This window comes from Nesoenas mayeri, assembly GCF_963082525.1.
Source record: "Nesoenas mayeri genome assembly, chromosome: 9".
NCBI classification, from domain to species: domain Eukaryota; kingdom Metazoa; phylum Chordata; class Aves; order Columbiformes; family Columbidae; genus Nesoenas; species Nesoenas mayeri.
The window spans coordinates 5,292,912-5,309,697 of NC_137557.1; the positions used below are offsets into that span (position 1 = coordinate 5,292,912).

Here is a 16,786-nt window from a genome sequence, read left to right on the forward strand (position 1 = left end):
GGGTACAGGTCATTCAAGTGGAACTATATGAAAACGCCAGCTAAGCAGCCATGTTTATCCCATTTAAAAATCTGATCAAAGGAGCCTTTGTTCCTCTCTCAGGTCTGGCCCCGTCAGTAAGGGAAAGTGTGAAGATCCTTTTAGATGTAAAAAAAAATCCACTCCTACAGTGTTGCAAGAACGACATGAAATCAAGCCAAGCCTTCCTTTATGAGCAAGCCAATATAATGTATGTTTCAAAACAATTTAATAATAATATAAAATAAAGAGGCATATCAAGGTTCAAAATACCTCATTCCATTAAAGCCATTTTCATTGCATGACTGTTGTGACATCTTGTGTTCCAACCCTGCAAAAAACAATAGGCCAGAATGATTTACAGGGAGGTAAGGGCCTCTGAGGGCTTCTGGTTACAACCTCATCTATGAAAATGAAGTTATTCACCAGAACCCCTCGATAGATTATTTCCCTGAAACTCCCTCTAGTTCACTTATTGCTGAGAAACTTGAAATATTATCATAATAGTTCAGCTGTGTTGAAATGATTGAATGTTCTGAAGTAGTGACGACAAAATGAAGTTGTTTCCATGGCCAAATCACTTTCAGCGTTCACTTGCAGAAAGGAAAATCGTTTGATGTGCTAAAATTAAAAAGTGGGCAAACTGAACTACATGCTCTTTTTATTCCAAATTGTTTGGGGGTTTAAAGCATTTAATTTTAAGCATTCTGGATTTTAAAAATCTCTATCCAGCCAGATTTAAATTGCAGGAATGTTGTTCTTTTGAGTGCCTCTCCCTCATCATAGCATTCCCTGGATTGGCCTTTCAAGCTGTCCTGTGAGTTGCTTCACGTTTCACATAGATGGGCATCTGTAAGGACGCCCCAGTGCTTTAGTTTCAATTGCATTTTTAGTTGCCCTCGTCTATGTGGAGTCTCCATTAGTTTTCTCTTTAGTTACATTCAGTTGCTGCAAGCAACCCACTTTAAAATTGCATTCTGATAAAGCCCTACAGATTTTAAAGGTCACATTCTTTTCTCGGATTAATACATCATTCCCATTGATTCACCTGCTGTTTCTGCAAACTCAGAGTATTACTGATGACATTAATTATGTTAATATTCAAAACGCTCTTAGCATGAGCTCAAGCTTTTCTAACATGCTAATTTTTGAGATCCATTTAAAATGCGGGGAAGATGGGGAGGAGTTGACTGTTAGCGCACTGGAAAAGGGAGAATAATTGTCTTTGTGCAATTCGTTCTTCTGAGATGGTCCTGCAAGTAATGATGAGTTTTTCTAGGTTATTGATTGTTTTACTACCTAGGATGGAAAGCAATCTCCAGATGCGATCGCATGGTGTTTCTCCTGCTGGGGCATTGGTATAAAGGAATTCTGTCAAGCCTATTCAGAGAAGGCAAAGAAATTATCTGAGGTCTACTTAATATAATATAATGTAGCAATATTAGCATAAACTCCTATTACAACAAGGTAAGGTTGACATGGTACTCGGTAATATGACTGTCTTTTCAAGTACAGGCCAAGAACAGCTTAATCCAGGGCTGTCTGATGTTAGATGAAAATATGTGGGGATATAAGACCCATATAGACAGCATCTGCAAGCAAAGATGTGAGGGGGAAAGTAAAAAGGGAGGTACAAACATATAGGCACATGATATTGTGTTGATTTTTTTGCTATGATGCTATAGCTGTTAAATATATCCCTCTGATTACATCATTTGCTGAGAAATGACTTTGTTGGTTGCTGAGGTCTTCTGCTGCATTTTGCCGTGTGGTTCACATTATCAGTTGATCTCCCCAGCTTGTGTTGCACAGCAGTTTGTTCTGTGCAGACTTTAAAACCAGGCTCTTTTACAGTGAGTGTCAGGAGCACTTCAAGGCATAACTGGCTTCCTTCCAATCGAGGGTTTAATAGGGCGCCTTTCCAGTCCCCAGCACCTCCCATCATTTGTATCTTATGCATCACTCCAAGAAATTTGGTTTATAATAGCAGAGTTTTAAAAAATACCTGCCCCGGTAAGAGCAGTCAGAGTTCACTTTCTGACTGATCTGGAACCCAGAGGGGTGTGCTGCTGTGTGAAAGCAGGAGACCTTGACAGGGCTATGCCCAAAGGCTCCAGTTGTGTTTAAGGAGTAGCTTCCAGTTTGTGTGTTTGTTTGGATACTTCTGTTCCTAGACAGGATGGATAGATGCTCATTCAGTTCCCTCAGATTTGATTTTGGACTGAATTTCAGGCTCAGAGTAGGAGGAAAGACTCCTTTTCTCTTGAGTGCAGAGTGAACTCAAGGACCTGATTCAGCGGAATGTCTGTGCATATACTTAAATGTAAGCACACAATTAAGAGTTCTGCACAAGCGGGATTTGGGAGTTGCAATAAAAAGTGAGATTAGAGATTGGAAAGATTAGAGGGTGAATGGCATGAGTGGAGTAGAAGCACAAGGCCATTTGGGTGGCCTGCTTCATAATCCTGTAGTTTGGTAGTTACTTTGTGTTATTTATTTTGGTCCTGACTCCTCAGACTGGATTGAAAGAATTGAGATGCACTTATTCTGGGAAAATATATCTGATAAAAACGTAATACTTAAAGTTTGATCTTTACTTATCTGTGACATTATTTCAAGAAACACGCTCACCCGTGTCATGAGTGCCTGGTTGTGTCTGCTTTTCACAACAGGGGATGTGGAATCAGGAGTGAAAGTTGGGCCGTCCAGATCAGAAGCCTTTCTTGGATTAAGTCTGGTTGGTTCAGGGCTTTCAGCTCCCCTTCTCCACCTTCTCTTTGTCATTTGGCCCATAGGACAATTCTTAACATGCAATAGCTGAGATCCTGTTTGCACCTGGCATGTAGTGAATTGTTCTTAATTCTGTATTTCATGTAAAAAAAATAATCTGGCAAAGATGATCCAGCAAACCTTCCCTTCCAGGAGTGGTTATGAACATTAGGCTTGCTTTTATTATGAAAAGCAAGACAGCACCAGTTCCTAAGGTTTTAGAACAGTGTAAACAGCAAGATATAAATGAAAAATGGACCATTTAGTGGAAGGAAAGGCACCTGCTGGTTGCCGCAGCCTTTAAGATATTCAAAAGTGCTAAACATTGCAACATACAAATAATAGTCAGGGAGACTGGGGCAGAACTTCTTTAACCCCATAGTACTTTAATGGTTAGTTTTGTTTATACCCATTATCTTCCTTCAAGGTTATTCTTAATTACTACTGTGGTAATACATGGGAATCTTTTGCAATGCTAAAGCACTTAAAGATAAGTGTGTATATTTTGATTTGTTTGAATGAGGTGACATCTATGACAGATACTAAAAAGAAAGGATTTCTGTTCTGACATCAGAGGTGTTCAAGACAACAAAACTTGGATTTAGAAATGCACAAACCATTTCCATTCATCGGGCTAAGCAAAGTAGGTCTGTGAGGAAGCTAATTCATGTCATGTATATAAAGCAAGTCAAATTCCAGCTACTACAAAGCTTTTATGTAAGACTTTGCTGACCCAATAGGTGGTGGAATATAAATAGATCAACACTACACCCTTCCTTCTGCTGTTCTACCTAATCCTTCCTTGCCTTCAGGATTGAAGAGTATTTGATCTATTGAGTCTTAAATCAGACATTATTTCCTAAAAAAAACGGCAAAATCCAGGAGAATGAAAACTTAATGGTGTAAGAGCATTCTTGTGATTTTAAAATGAGAAGCTGAATTAAGAATAAACTATTGTTCTTCCTTTTTTTTTTTCCATATATATTCACTTCACAAAGCTGTAACTGCCTGGCTCTCTACTTACTCTCCTTCGCTACCCCTGCCAGGTGGCTTGACATGAGCCTCTTCAAAAAGAGTAATTGTGTTAAACCTATATTAATTTACTTTCTCCTTTTCAATAATGCTCAAAATGCCCTCTTCATCCTGCCTGCAGGTCTCCACTGCTGCTCGGAAGATGGAGCACTTTTTATTTTTAGTAACAATATCTCTCATGCTGGGATGGAAGAATCTTAAACCAATTAAACACATTAGAAGATAACAGTGTGTGTGGGTTTGGTTCGAGATCTCCATTTTATTCACTCTGGGGTATGTCCTAGTACCAGCCTTTCTATCCAAGCTGACAGAAATAGTGTGATAAGCTGCTAACTAGGTAAGCAGTACAGCTGCTGCTTTGTCAGGTATTCCCTTGCCAAAAAATCACTTGTGATGGGTTTTGCCCTTTTTTTTTTTTTAAATTCCATTACAATTAAGTTTTATAAATGATCTCGAGTTTGACTTAGGAAATTTTTTCAGATGCCTATTTCTTTTTAAACATTTATTTTTTTTAAAGAGTTAAGCTCCTGAACGTGAAGTGTTTTTACCAGTAGAAGAGGATTGTGTGTGTGCACTTTTAAGATTTGATCATTTGTTCTTCCCTTTTAATAATGCTTAGTTACTGGGAAAAAAAACCTTATGAACTGGCTGGAGTATTCTGACCCCTTAAAATATACCTGGACCCACATATTTTCACTCCGTGTGTACACTCTGAATAGCAGGTTGATTTCATTTTTTTACTTGCAGAAGCTGGAAAACGTGTTCTCAATCTGCACGTGTCTGCTAGACCAGAAAGCCTTTGGCTACACTAACACTAAACCTTTCTTCATTTGATATGGAATATCCATGGGTTAGCAGTGTCTAAATTGTTTAAATACAAGACATTTTCTAGGAACTGAGGCATCCATTGCTGACCTACATGCTCCCATCAGCAGGGACACAGTCCTGAGCTTTTTATTTATCCTTCATCTTTAATTCGACAGTCAGAATACAAAGCACAGGGCAGGCTGTCCTGCATGGCTTTACTCTTACAGTGGAACATCAATACAGAATAAAGTCTGATAGTGCTTTATAGAAGTCTAGCACCCCAAATGTTCACACATACAGCGTTGTTCAGCACGACTGGATTGAGAAATAAACCCTGATTAGAGAGAAGCGACAGAGGTCTGTAGTCTACAGTGGCGTTTTCTCTCACCAGAAATAGTAGGTCACTGTCACCCTGTAACTATGTATTTCAAGCAAGGACAATAATTAAGCTGTGAGGCTGCATATACTCTTTGAAGGGCATTTCTGATGTAATACTTTAGAAAATGGCAAACGTGATTTCAGACTACTCCAAAAGCCAATAAAGGAAGAGGGACGGGAAGGTAACGCACAGCATGGCAAGGGAAAAGGAAGAGGGTGCATTAGTTGGAGCACCAATGCAGCGCTTGGGAGGCTGGATCAGCTCCTGTACAGAGTTCTGGATAGTGTTTCCCATTCAGAGGAACCCAAACACAGCTCAGTTTGGTACCACCCAGCCTATGGCCAGACCTGTTTGCTCAGAAATCCCACTAATATCGATAGTGAACAAATAGCAAGTAAATATTTCTGAAGGGGATCATTTTTTTAAAGCTAGTATAACTTTCTGATAATCAAGTGCCCAATATACTGAATTACTGTACTGCTAATAGTTTGCATCGCAAGGTGTTGTGAAGATAAATGAATTTGTCAGTGAAATGCTCAGATTTGTTATTTTCCCCTCATACAAGGCATTCGATAGACTGCACATTGCTTTCTATGCAAATAGCCTCACCCTGACTAGTTTGTATGTTTGTCTGTGGGAAGATGTATCTAAAAATGGTGGATTTTTTTGGACATTTTAAATTACAGTTGGGGAGGTTCCATCCTGTGGGTTGTGTTGGCTGGGGACTTTTTTTTCCAGTTTCCAGGCAGCACCACATGAAGCGCCCAGCCCCGCAGCAGGTTCTCCTGTCCGTGCTGCTGCTCATTTTCTTTCTGTGTCCTGCCTGCCTACAGCCCCTGTTTCCCTTGCTCTGGTAGTCGGGGACACATCTCCGCTTTCCAGCTTTCTGCTGGGATACAGAGGTGGCATACTGGGCCCTCCAAACATGATGCTTTCCATCTTCTCCCCCTTTCACTTTTGCCCTAATTCCAGAGCAAGTGGTAGCTATTATGTGTTTTAGAACAAGTCTAGAAGGACATAAGCAGGCTGCCCTATGCTTCCTCTTCCTGTGGTTCAAGTTGTTGCCAAGTTTTGGAAGCTGTAAGGCCTTGCCTGTGTAAAGAGACTCCATGCTCCCACCTTTCTCCTCCCTCTTGTCCTTTCAGTGGGACATGGAAAGTTTGGCCAGGCTTCAGGAAAGGAAAGGCTCCTCACATCTGCACTGAAGCAACCATCTTCCCTTCCCTCCTCCACACACATAATTTTAAAACAAATCTTACCCTGTAATGCAAAATTTGCTAAAGCATCTGTTTCTTCCCTGGAGCTCTGGAAAAAATGTGATCAATGTGACAAGTTTGTGTGAGTCTGCCTGGAAACTGTGTATGTTAGAGGATGAGTTCAATATGCATATCTCTGACAGCTCCTATTTATACCTACATCAAGGTCCATATTGTCCCTCTTCTGTTTCTCTACCTCCCCAATCAGTTCCTCAAGCAGTTGGTCTCCCCCTCTCCCAGATAGTTTCCAGTATCTTAAGAAGTACTGAGTGCACTGCCATAAACCAGCAAAAGGAAATACCTGGAAAGGTGATGGTTTGTGTGGCCTTATCTCACAAATCCTCCTCTATTCGGGCTGCCTGACGAGCTGTGGCCCAGGATGCTGGTTCAGCGACGGCTGCATCCCTGTTCAAGGCGGCATCGTGCAGGCTCCTTCTGATGTGTCGATGTCTGAGTTACGCTATGGGAGAGAGATTTCAAATGTGTGCTTAAGATCATTATTAATTGTCTCTTTGAAAATGTGTTTCCTAGTTGTCTATAAATTTAAGGACTGATTCACTGATCTGGGCTTTTTGAAAGCCAGCACAGCCTCCCTTGCTGAGAGCGAAGAGAGAGGAGTTCTCTTTGCTTAGCACTCAGCAGCTGAAGAATTCCCATGAGTGGCAGTTACCAGGTCAACAGCAATGGAACAACCCTTGATATTCATATTTTGTAAGCTAGGAAAACAAGCTCAATCGGGTGCTATTCTTTTCCCCACGTTATATAGGGAGTACTTCTTTTTCTAGCATTTTTCAAATGCTGGAGAACAGCAATAGTTTGTGTAGAATTATCTGTTAGCAATGGTCTTGCTTCTCTGCAGCACAGTGACATTGCCTTTATCCTCTGGAAGCAGCAGAAAATGATAAATGAGATTAACAAGCTTCAGCCTAACATGAAAACGAAATCTGTGACTATACAACTCTTGTTGCATTCATTCTGGTCAAGGGTTGGTTTGTTCATTTATTTTCTGGGAAAAAGTGTGTCTTTTCATTTGCCTCCTGAGAATCACAGAACACAACTGAAACTCAGCTACTCACCTATTTCAGGGCTTAGCAAAGAATAGTAGGCGCAGCATTTAGGGATGCAGATAGCTTGTTTTCCTTAATTGCTTCCCAATCAGAAACTGGATGAACCTTCGGGATGCGGAAACAGGGAAAATCCTCTGGCAAGGAACAGAAGATCTGTCCGTACCTGGAGTGGAGCATGAAGGTACCGTGCACATTTTGGAGCTGGGTGGCTGTGTGTCTGGGTCATCAGAGCTGCGAGTGAGCCCCTGCTTTGAAGGACACGTCCTGGTTGTGACTGGACACCTTCAGAGGCTTCCACCACAATAACCTGGGGACACAGGGAGAAGGGTGGGAATGGATCAGTGGCTTGCAAAGGGGACAAGTTAAACAGTGTTAAGCAGGGAGCTCAGCTGGGTAAGGAACGAGTGGACGACCTTTGCTAGGTCACGTGTTGCTTCCAAAATGAAAAGCATAAAAATATATCGGCTTTTCTTAGTATAACAACAGGGTTTACTCAAGGTAGAGTTCAAATTGAGAACCAGTGGGGAAGAAGCATACATCTTGCCTGGCCACTGCTGTCCTAATATTCTCCTGCACTAAATTTGAGCTCTGCTTTTAAACCTGGCACATTTGCTCTGCTCTCTGTCCCTCTACCATTGCTAGGAAGGCCGCTTGCCCATCCACTTCTGTCCTCGCTGAATAGCAGAGGACTTGGTAACGTCCCTTGCCAGGAGCTTTGCTTTGGCTCTATGAAGGGTCTGACCTCACTTAATTAATTTTGAAGGCTTTTCTATTATGTGATCTCCAGTAAGTGGAGTGAACTTGGGTATTTAATTATGCTAGTGACGTTGATGTATTTGTGGTTAAACATCAAGGAGTGAGTTCTGCCTGTCACTACTAGGCTTTACCTCTCCCATAAATTGGAAAATCTATTGTGTCTGTCCGAAGGAAGCAACCAGCATATAAAGATCCTTCTCTGCCCAGAGAGCGTACAGAACATCTGTGGCAAAACACTGTGAGCCCAGTAGTTTAGCAATATACCTCGTTTCAAAGCCAGCTTAAGGGACAAGAGAAACAAGTTGTCTTCTACTCATTTGGTCCCCAGTCAACATTCATCTGCTTTATGAGAAGAGTTCACTAATAGGACCAGTAGTAGGTTGTCTCAGCATAAGAGTGGCCTGATGCCAGGATGCAGGTCAGAGCGAGAGGAAAGCAAAGCTGTGACTCAGTGATCACTAAGAGCGTTTTCCAAGCTTTGTCTTCTTCAGCCTTGCTAGTTGGATTCACATTCTCATATCAGTGCTACCCTGTTTCCCTGAAAATAACACATACCCCGAAAATAAGCCCTAGCAGGATTTTTCAGGATGCTGGAAATATAAGCCCTACTCCAAAAATAAGCCCTAGTTACAGTTCATTTTAAAAAGTCAATTTAAATAGTGTCCAGGCAGCTATAAATGTACAAAAGTAAGCATCTTTTGGAAAAAAAATTAATACCGACCCTGTCTCTATTTTCAGGGTAACAGCAAACAGTTCTGCTGATAGGCCTTAACAGATGACTATTGTACAAGATACCTATATTAAAGAAAAACATGCCAGCACCTTCATATACAACTGTAGGAAAGCAATTGAAATACAGCTCTCAAAAGAAACGTGGTCATTCATTAGTTTAATACAAAATATCTTAAAACTGCAGGTTAGTGAAATAACCATGTAACGGAAGACCTAGGAGAAATGAGGAAAGCAGAAGAAAATCAGCCAGAAGTATTCCAAATCTTCACAGATTTTGTGCTGTACAAGCTCCTCCTTGGCCGCGCAACTGGTCTTTGAATCCTCTTTGCTGTGTCCTCCCCCAAGGGCTGGTTGTGTCGCCCCAGCTCCCTCCTGCCATCTTTCTCACTGACAAATCACACCACCTCGCTCTGCCACAGATTTTCCTCACATATAAAATAGGAACCCTCACCTCCCTCAGAGTCGCTTGGGGAATTAATTAAAGCATGCTCTGGCGTGAGATTAATGCCCATTGTACAAGGGGTTGTTAAGACCTTATCTGATGTGCAGTTCGGTCACCCGTCTAGAAGACGGATGAGTGGAAACTGGAGCAGGTGCAGGGAGGAGCTATTAGGAGAAGCTACTGAAAAGATTACGGATGGGAGGATGCTCTTCCTTGGGAGAAGCAAGGAAAAAAAAACATACCTGTATGGCTTAGCAAGAAAAGAAGGCTGAGATTAATAGATTATTCTCAATAAATTGGCTAAGAAAGGGGAGAGGTCTCCAACAAAGGAAGATAATCTGACTATGAGTTAGAAGAAAGTGTGAGGAAATGGGATTCTGGTACAGAACAGAAACCATGAGGGCAAATAGAATAATTGTTTTAAAATGAAGGCCACGTGTGTCTCAAAGTCATTATACAGTACATGTGTGTGTGGGAGGGTTGTTCTGTGGCCGTTCGGGGCAAATCACAGTCTAGACATAGCAAACAAAGAATCAAACCTATATCAGAGTGAATAAAATATATGTCGTTTAAACAGGACTCCTGTTTGCTTTTTGAACAGGACTTGTATTTGATTTAAGTACAGATTTCTTTTAAAAAAAATGAACTCTTAAGTTTCAAATCATAATAGTGTATTACAACCTAAACTTACTATTACCGCTCAAATAAAAATATTATTAATGTGATATTGGATTGCTACCCAAGTCTTAACATTGAACCACTGAAAGTAGTGAAAATCACTGCCTGAGGACCTGAAACTGGAATTAACCATCTAAACCAGCATCTGCCAGCGGGAGGGCAATCTGGGAGGTGCAAATCCGTAAAGTTTGGTTTCTTCCAATACACAACTAAATCTGATTTTGCAGTAAGCTGCTGAGGTCTGGCACTTGTAGAATCCACAGCCACCTTTCGTTCAGGAAGTACAAATAACCTTTCCTTATCTAAGAAAAGATGTAGTTTGAAATATAAAATAAGTCTGGCTAAGATAGCTTGCTTTCTTACTTGTCCTGCATATTTAAGATAGTTGTATTAAACGACATGAAAACATGATATGGATATTTTAATTGAATTTCAGTTTCTAACTGAATTCAGTTGGACCCAAGGTACTTGCTTAGTAAATGAGATATGTATAATTTGTCCGTTTCTAATTGATCAGAATTAAGTATATGACTAAACGAATGTTAGCTATATAAGTGCTTAAATGAATGTACAGGTATAGTATACCCTCAAGCTAACAAAAGGCAATACTAAATTTAGGATAAAGTCTATGCTTACCTGCATTTCAGCCTGTTTTAAAATGGTCCTAACTGATGAGAATCAAACTTCTTTCTCTTCTCTCTTTAATGGGAAAAAGAAGTATAAATTAAAATGAATTTAAAGTAAATGATTTCAATTAAGGTTTTTCTGCTTAATGCTATAAATATTAAAATCTCTTAGGTCAGGGGTTTAAAGACTACACAGTCCTACTGCTATTAAAAGTAACCCTTTCTGTAGTTTCGCAATAATAAAGCAAACACTCTTAGCAGTTTGTCTTGGGGGTTGAAAGAAATGTAATTACTAAACTGCAGAATAGTTTTAACGAGTCATTTTACACTTCACTGCAAAAGGATGTTTATTCACAACAGGTGCGGTCTGTCCTTGCGGGCAGTGCAGGATGCTACCACGCAGATCTCTATGCTGAAAGTAAAGAAGACTAAAAATAATTAGCTTTTACATTTAAAACTCTTCCCTTACACTTTTAACTTCCTTTCTTTACCTTTATTTTTTTGCTAAAACAAACCGTGGGCTGTGTACTTTGCCATAGGATAGGACAGCAGCTTATGCTCGCGAACCCTCCAGCTCTCTAGACTGGTGTCATGTCAGCCTCCTGCTCCGTTAAACTGTTCTACATCAGAGGGATTCTCCTGGGCTTTGGTAGACTCTTCCTTTTATTAAACACGGATGTTTTGATACACTTTGCATTTAAGAACAGTTTGGCTCATAAAGCACATGCCAGCTGTATTCCCTCCCCTCTTTATTTCTAATAAAATTACATGAAACATTTTCTAATACGCAGGAAGGGTTACGTACAATCACACCACTGAAGCATGACGGGCTTGGGAGATTTTTACTATATTGGCTCTCCCCTGTATTCTCCTGATTAGGACCTTTCGGCATATTAATCAACGCTCCCAAACAGACATTTTGCGCACTTTTAGAGAGCCGTGTGAGATGGCTGAAACGTGCTTCTGGGCTGAGAAACGACCGTTTGTGGTTTGCTGGGGATGCAGAATGTGAAAGGGAAGGGGAAGCGAGAATGGCGAACTCACTTGTGTACTGAGCAGCCCTTTGGCCGCTAGTGATCCTCAGCGCGCTTTGAAAGTAAAAACTCATGTCACATCTCATATATCGACTTGAAGAACTGTGGGTTTTAACCAGGAGTCTGAGAGATCAGTGTTGTACCCCTGGTTCTGTCAAAAGTTTCATTCCTGCCTCTGGGCAAGGTACTCAACCTATTTGCATCTTGGATTTCACTCCTGCAAATGTAAAAACAAAGTCCTTTGTGTTTGCATTTCTCTTGCACCAGTGCTAATCATTATTTCAAAGTATATTATAATAACGCCTGAGGCGGCTGGGTTTGTTTTATTGTGTTCAAATAACGCTTCTCTATCTGTTTCACAGCTCGAGTTCCTAAAAAAATCCTGAAATGCAAAGCAGTGTCTCGGGAGTTAAACTTTTCCTCAGCAGAACAGATGGAAAAATTCCGACTGGAGCAGAAAGTGTATTTCAAAGGGCAGTGTCTAGAAGGTACGTATGTGCTCTGTGCGCAGACCCCAGCGCGGCGGGGATTAGAGAAACTAAACTGGGTTGAACACAGTGATTTTAATTTTTCAGAGTAGCGCTGAAGCACTCATCTTGTCAGGACTAATGGGCCACAGTATTAGCGATAGCATTTCATAAGTGTATTAACACTTCGTTATGTAAGCAAAAAATCTGAGTAATCATGCTTCAGGGCATAAATCCACCACGGGCTGCCTGAGGCAAGGAAACAGGTTATTTTAGAGTCGCCCAGTGTGGGGATTCATGCATCTTCCCCAGAAGCACCCAGACTGGAGGAGCCTCTGGTTTGGTTACAGCGGTGCCACCAAGTATTGTCCCTGTGACTGCGTAGCTGCACATCTGCTCTCCCTCACTGCGGTGTTACTCTTAATCTGGGGTGGAGGAAGGGGGACAAAACATTGAGCTCCTTGTCTTTTGGGCAACCAGGTGTGCACTTAAGTCCCAACTGGATCCGGGGGTGTCTGCAAGAGGGGGAGTGTGGTTCCCCGGTTCCCAATTAGGTGTGTTGAAATTTCTACTGAACGCTAAGGAAGTGGCGTGGCTTTATCATTACCATCAGCTATTTTAGAAAGGGAGTATCTGCTTTAAGAGGAGGGCCAGGCTTCGTACAGCTTAAGCTGTACAAAGTAATGTAAATATAAAATGTTGGCAGTACAGCAGGACAGTTTAGGGAGTTCCCCAGCCTGTCAGGTAAAAAGCAAAAGGACCGTTTGTGGATTTTGTCTTCTTTCAAATGCCTCTGGATCTTCTTTTTACTTTGCAGAATGGTTCTTTGAATTCGGTTTTGTGATTCCTAACTCCACAAACACTTGGCAGTCCTTGATAGAGGCAGCACCTGAATCACAGATGATGCCAGCAAACGTTTTAACGTGAGTGCCTTGGGCTTACAGCATCCGCGAGCAGGCAAAGAAAGAGCCGTGTGTGGCATTTCCCTGGGGGCCGCAGGGGGAAGGAAGAGTGGGAGCTGCTACCAGCCCTGAATCACCCTCACTACTGTTAGCTGTAGAGAGAGAAAAGGGGCTCAGCCAACCTCATTACCTTCTTTCCCATAGGTCCAATTTGCATTAATATAGCTATAAAAGTTTGGAGAAAGTGGAACTGAGCCTTTATTAGAGTTGCTTAATTTTTTTTGAAAGGCGAATCGTGAAAGGATTTTAAAATGCTTTGCAGCTTAATACTCCTTACATCCAGAAAAATTTATAAAAAGAGATGTTTTGGCCATTTCCAAATCTTGATCCCTGACTCTCGTCCAAGGTGGTTGTTTTTCACGCAGTATATCACCCATCTGCTCTAGTGTTTGTTTCATCACTGTACCATTTTGCCAAGCCTTGTGTCTTTTACTTTGGATTATAAACTATACATGTAGCCATATGGAGTTGTATCTGGGGATGAAATACCCTTAACAGGTAGGAAAGAGTCATTTTACCATAAAGAGATTCATACACCTTCCTCATAAACGTCTAGTCCTGGCCACTGTTTGCATACTTACTTCTGAGTAGGTCAGCGATCGCTTGGGCTTGGAATAACGTGTGCCGGGCGCGAGTTTTGATGGGAAGATGGAAAAGACTCCTCGAGGGAGCCCCTGGGAAGCTGCAGTTGCTGACAAAAAGCCTCCCTCCCTGCAGCGCTCGATGGGTGCTGGCAAATGCACGAGGAGCACGTTGCCAGCGGGGACAGAAGGGTTTGGGAATCCTCCTGCCAACAAGAGGCAGACGGGGAGCAGCCAGTCTCGCCGCAAGGTCACCGTGTCCTCTGGAAGACCTCCCTCCCCAGCGCTTTCCCTCTCGGCCCCGTCTGGAGGAAAGCCAGTCGCATAGAGAAGGCACTGGGACGGGAACTACCGTCGCTGATTTCTATTCGTAGCACGTTTCAAAGAGAGTGGACTCAGAAGAGAGCGTCAGTGTTCGAATAGTGCTCAGAACCTCGTAGGTGTTACACGCATCCTCGGCTCCCAGAGCTGGTGGCTTTCGGTCAGTACAGGAGGAGCCAGGTTTGGGAATCAGAGTGAAGAAACAAAGATGTCTGACAAGTTGGTTTTGACCATCTTGGGAAATCAAGGCATTTGGGAGACTGGAAGTTATGAGACTCCAGTTCTTGAGTGACCTTGAGGATTTTCCAGTGTCCTGTTCTTTCCCTGAGTCTGTCCACTTGTCCGAGGGCAGCTTGGATCTCTCTCCTGTTTGTGGAGGTGTCCTCAAGTCATTCTTGAGGCTTGATACTAGAACCACCAACCCAAAGAAATCCAAAGAGGTTTTTGTCGCCCAAAGAAATCAGCCTTTTTCAGCTGCCAAGCCGTGGAGAGCAGAGCCCCTCGCTTTCTGATACTCCCAAAGATGTCATGTTCACCTCGGTGTTTCCATAGCAGGAGAGAGGGGAGCTGGGCTATTTGGTGCTAACTGAGGCATTCCCAGGATGACTGGACATCAACATTCCCAGGCATTGGAGTTCAATGGCCACACCACAGCACAAACCTTACGCTGTGCCAGGTTCAGCGGTGCCCGTGTTACAGATACCGAGAGCCACAGTGGCGGTGGAACCGCTCCTTCGATTTTAGACGTGGTCACATCACACCGCTCAAGTGCTGTAATGGCCCCAAAGTTCTTACTTTCATCTACCAAAATCTCGAAGTCAGCAACTTAAATAATCAGAGCTTTCGTCACACCCATATACACTCCCATTGCAGTTCGTATAAAATATGCTTGTGTGCTCGTATTTAAGCACTTCTTGAGAGGAATGACATGTTAAGTGGTTTGAAGTATCTTGCTCAGCACTAGAGGAGAGAGATGGGGAATAAAAAAAGAACTCCCATCGGTTTTCACAATTCACTGCAGGAGGGAGGGACCCGAAGGCATGGGACTGCTGGTTTGTTTTTAGCAACAGAAATGAGCAGGAGGTGGCTGTTTGTGAGCACACCGCAGCCTGCGCAGCACTGTGCCCAGAAACGGGGTGCAAGGGAGGGCTGGGGGTCCTGCCCGGTGCGGGAACACAGCGCAGGGATCCTTCAGCCCCACAGCAGGACACGGTGCCCATCACGAGCGGCTCCAAACCAAAGCTGGTGTTGCAGCGGGTGAGGTGTCAGCCCAGGCGTGTGAGGAGCAGTTGTTTTCTGCTGTTCGTGCACTCTTCTAATACTCTTTTTCTCCTCTTTTCCTTCCGCAGTGGTAATGTTATTATAGAAACCAAATTCTATGATGACGACCTTCTCGTAAGCACTTCCAGAGTGAGACTTTTCTACGTTTGAGATGGGGCTTTTTGGAGCTGTTTTAGTTTTCCTCCATACAGTTCTTGGTGCAGAACCCCCCGACTATCCAGTGGAAGACACTCCCGTAGGCGGTGACCCCGGGGACCAGCTCAGCGTCACTCGTGACCTTTGCCCATCAGTTATTTTGCTTTCTCCTCTGACAAGACCAGACCAAACCCTTAGAGACAGAACCACCTGCTCAGCAACGCACTGGGGAACAGCGGCTGTCTCTGAACACGGGCAAACGATGGTCATGCAGAACCAATACTGTAAACTATGTTAGTCTCATCCTTTGTACTTCTCTGGATCCTGGTATAATCTTCCATTTCACACCAAACTCTCGATGCGTTTTGTTTGTGGGAGATTAAGTTAAATTAAGTTAACCTCGTTTTTCTCATGTTGTAGGTTTTTACGCTTTCACTGGTTTTTCTGTGTAACTGGTCCACACATCCTCTTATCCTGAACTTGTAAAATAGACTGTGATATCACCTAATGTAATTAAAACAAGTTTCTCAATTAAAACATTCCTACTGTCCAAAGAAGGGAAGAAATGTTGGTTCTGTGCGTTTTCCTTCCTGTTATAAAAACCTCGCAGCAGATTGTGTCACTCAGGCCAGCAGCAGCGCAGGGATTTCCACAGCCCTGCTTCTTCCACAGCCACATTTCCTTGACAAACTTCCCTTCCTCCAGCTGACCAGCAGCAAAGGTTTCCCACCTGCTCCGACCAGGGTTTCTTCTCAGCCTTGTTTCTCTTTCTGTTAATCCCTTGGGGCAGTTTGCCCTGTTTGCCCGGTTTCTTGAGGCACTGCTGCTCTGCTTTGCTCAGTTCTGGGGATGCACAAACCCCTCTGGAAAACCCGTGTTCCCTTGAGCCCACCAGCATCAGCCCAGCTGTGCCCACACTTGCCGATACCAATAGTCCCCAGGTGTGCACGGCTTCAATAACACACGGCAGCGATCTTGCAATCACAGGCTTCTCGAGCCCCATCGCTGCTCTTCCCCTTCTCATTTACAATTAGCTCTAGAACATTAAAATCTTGCGAAGGGGTGGGAGAGCATCTCCAGCATCTGCTCTTACACATCGCGGGCAGCTTTATGATGCTCAACACCTTGGTCGACCTGTACTGTGGTTGGGCTTGAGAGTCTCGGGAGAGTCACAGGGAAATAAAACACCTCGTTTCAGATCCTTAATTCAGCCATGGGGTATATGGGGTGTATGCACAATTTTTTTTAGGTGAATTGAATTTGGAGCATTAATGCCCATTAGAAGAGCATTTGCCCTTGTGGCAGCCTTCTCAGGAGGCCTCGCTGATGGACTCACAGGGCAGCCCTGATACAAAGAGATGAACCAAACCTGCCTCCTGCACCCACCACAAACACCACCCAGTGTTGCTGATCCCCATCAAAGAGACAAAAGACAACCAAAAA

The 16,786-nt window shown here is 42.9% G+C and overlaps 1 protein-coding gene across 1 annotated transcript in view; it reads left to right on the plus strand.

Moving 5' to 3' along the window:
• The window catches only part of PDE6D (phosphodiesterase 6D), a 36,981-nt gene extending 21,137 nt beyond the window's left edge, over positions 1–15,844 (plus strand). The window contains exons 2-5 of the mRNA XM_080349699.1: positions 7,421–7,509; positions 11,959–12,084; positions 12,881–12,986; positions 15,277–15,844. Of these exons, the coding sequence (XP_080205825.1) occupies positions 7,421–7,509; positions 11,959–12,084; positions 12,881–12,986; positions 15,277–15,358 (403 nt within the window). The 3' untranslated portion in view covers positions 15,359–15,844. The remainder of the gene's footprint in view (positions 1–7,420; positions 7,510–11,958; positions 12,085–12,880; positions 12,987–15,276) is intronic.
• Positions 15,845–16,786: the final 942 nt, after the last annotated feature.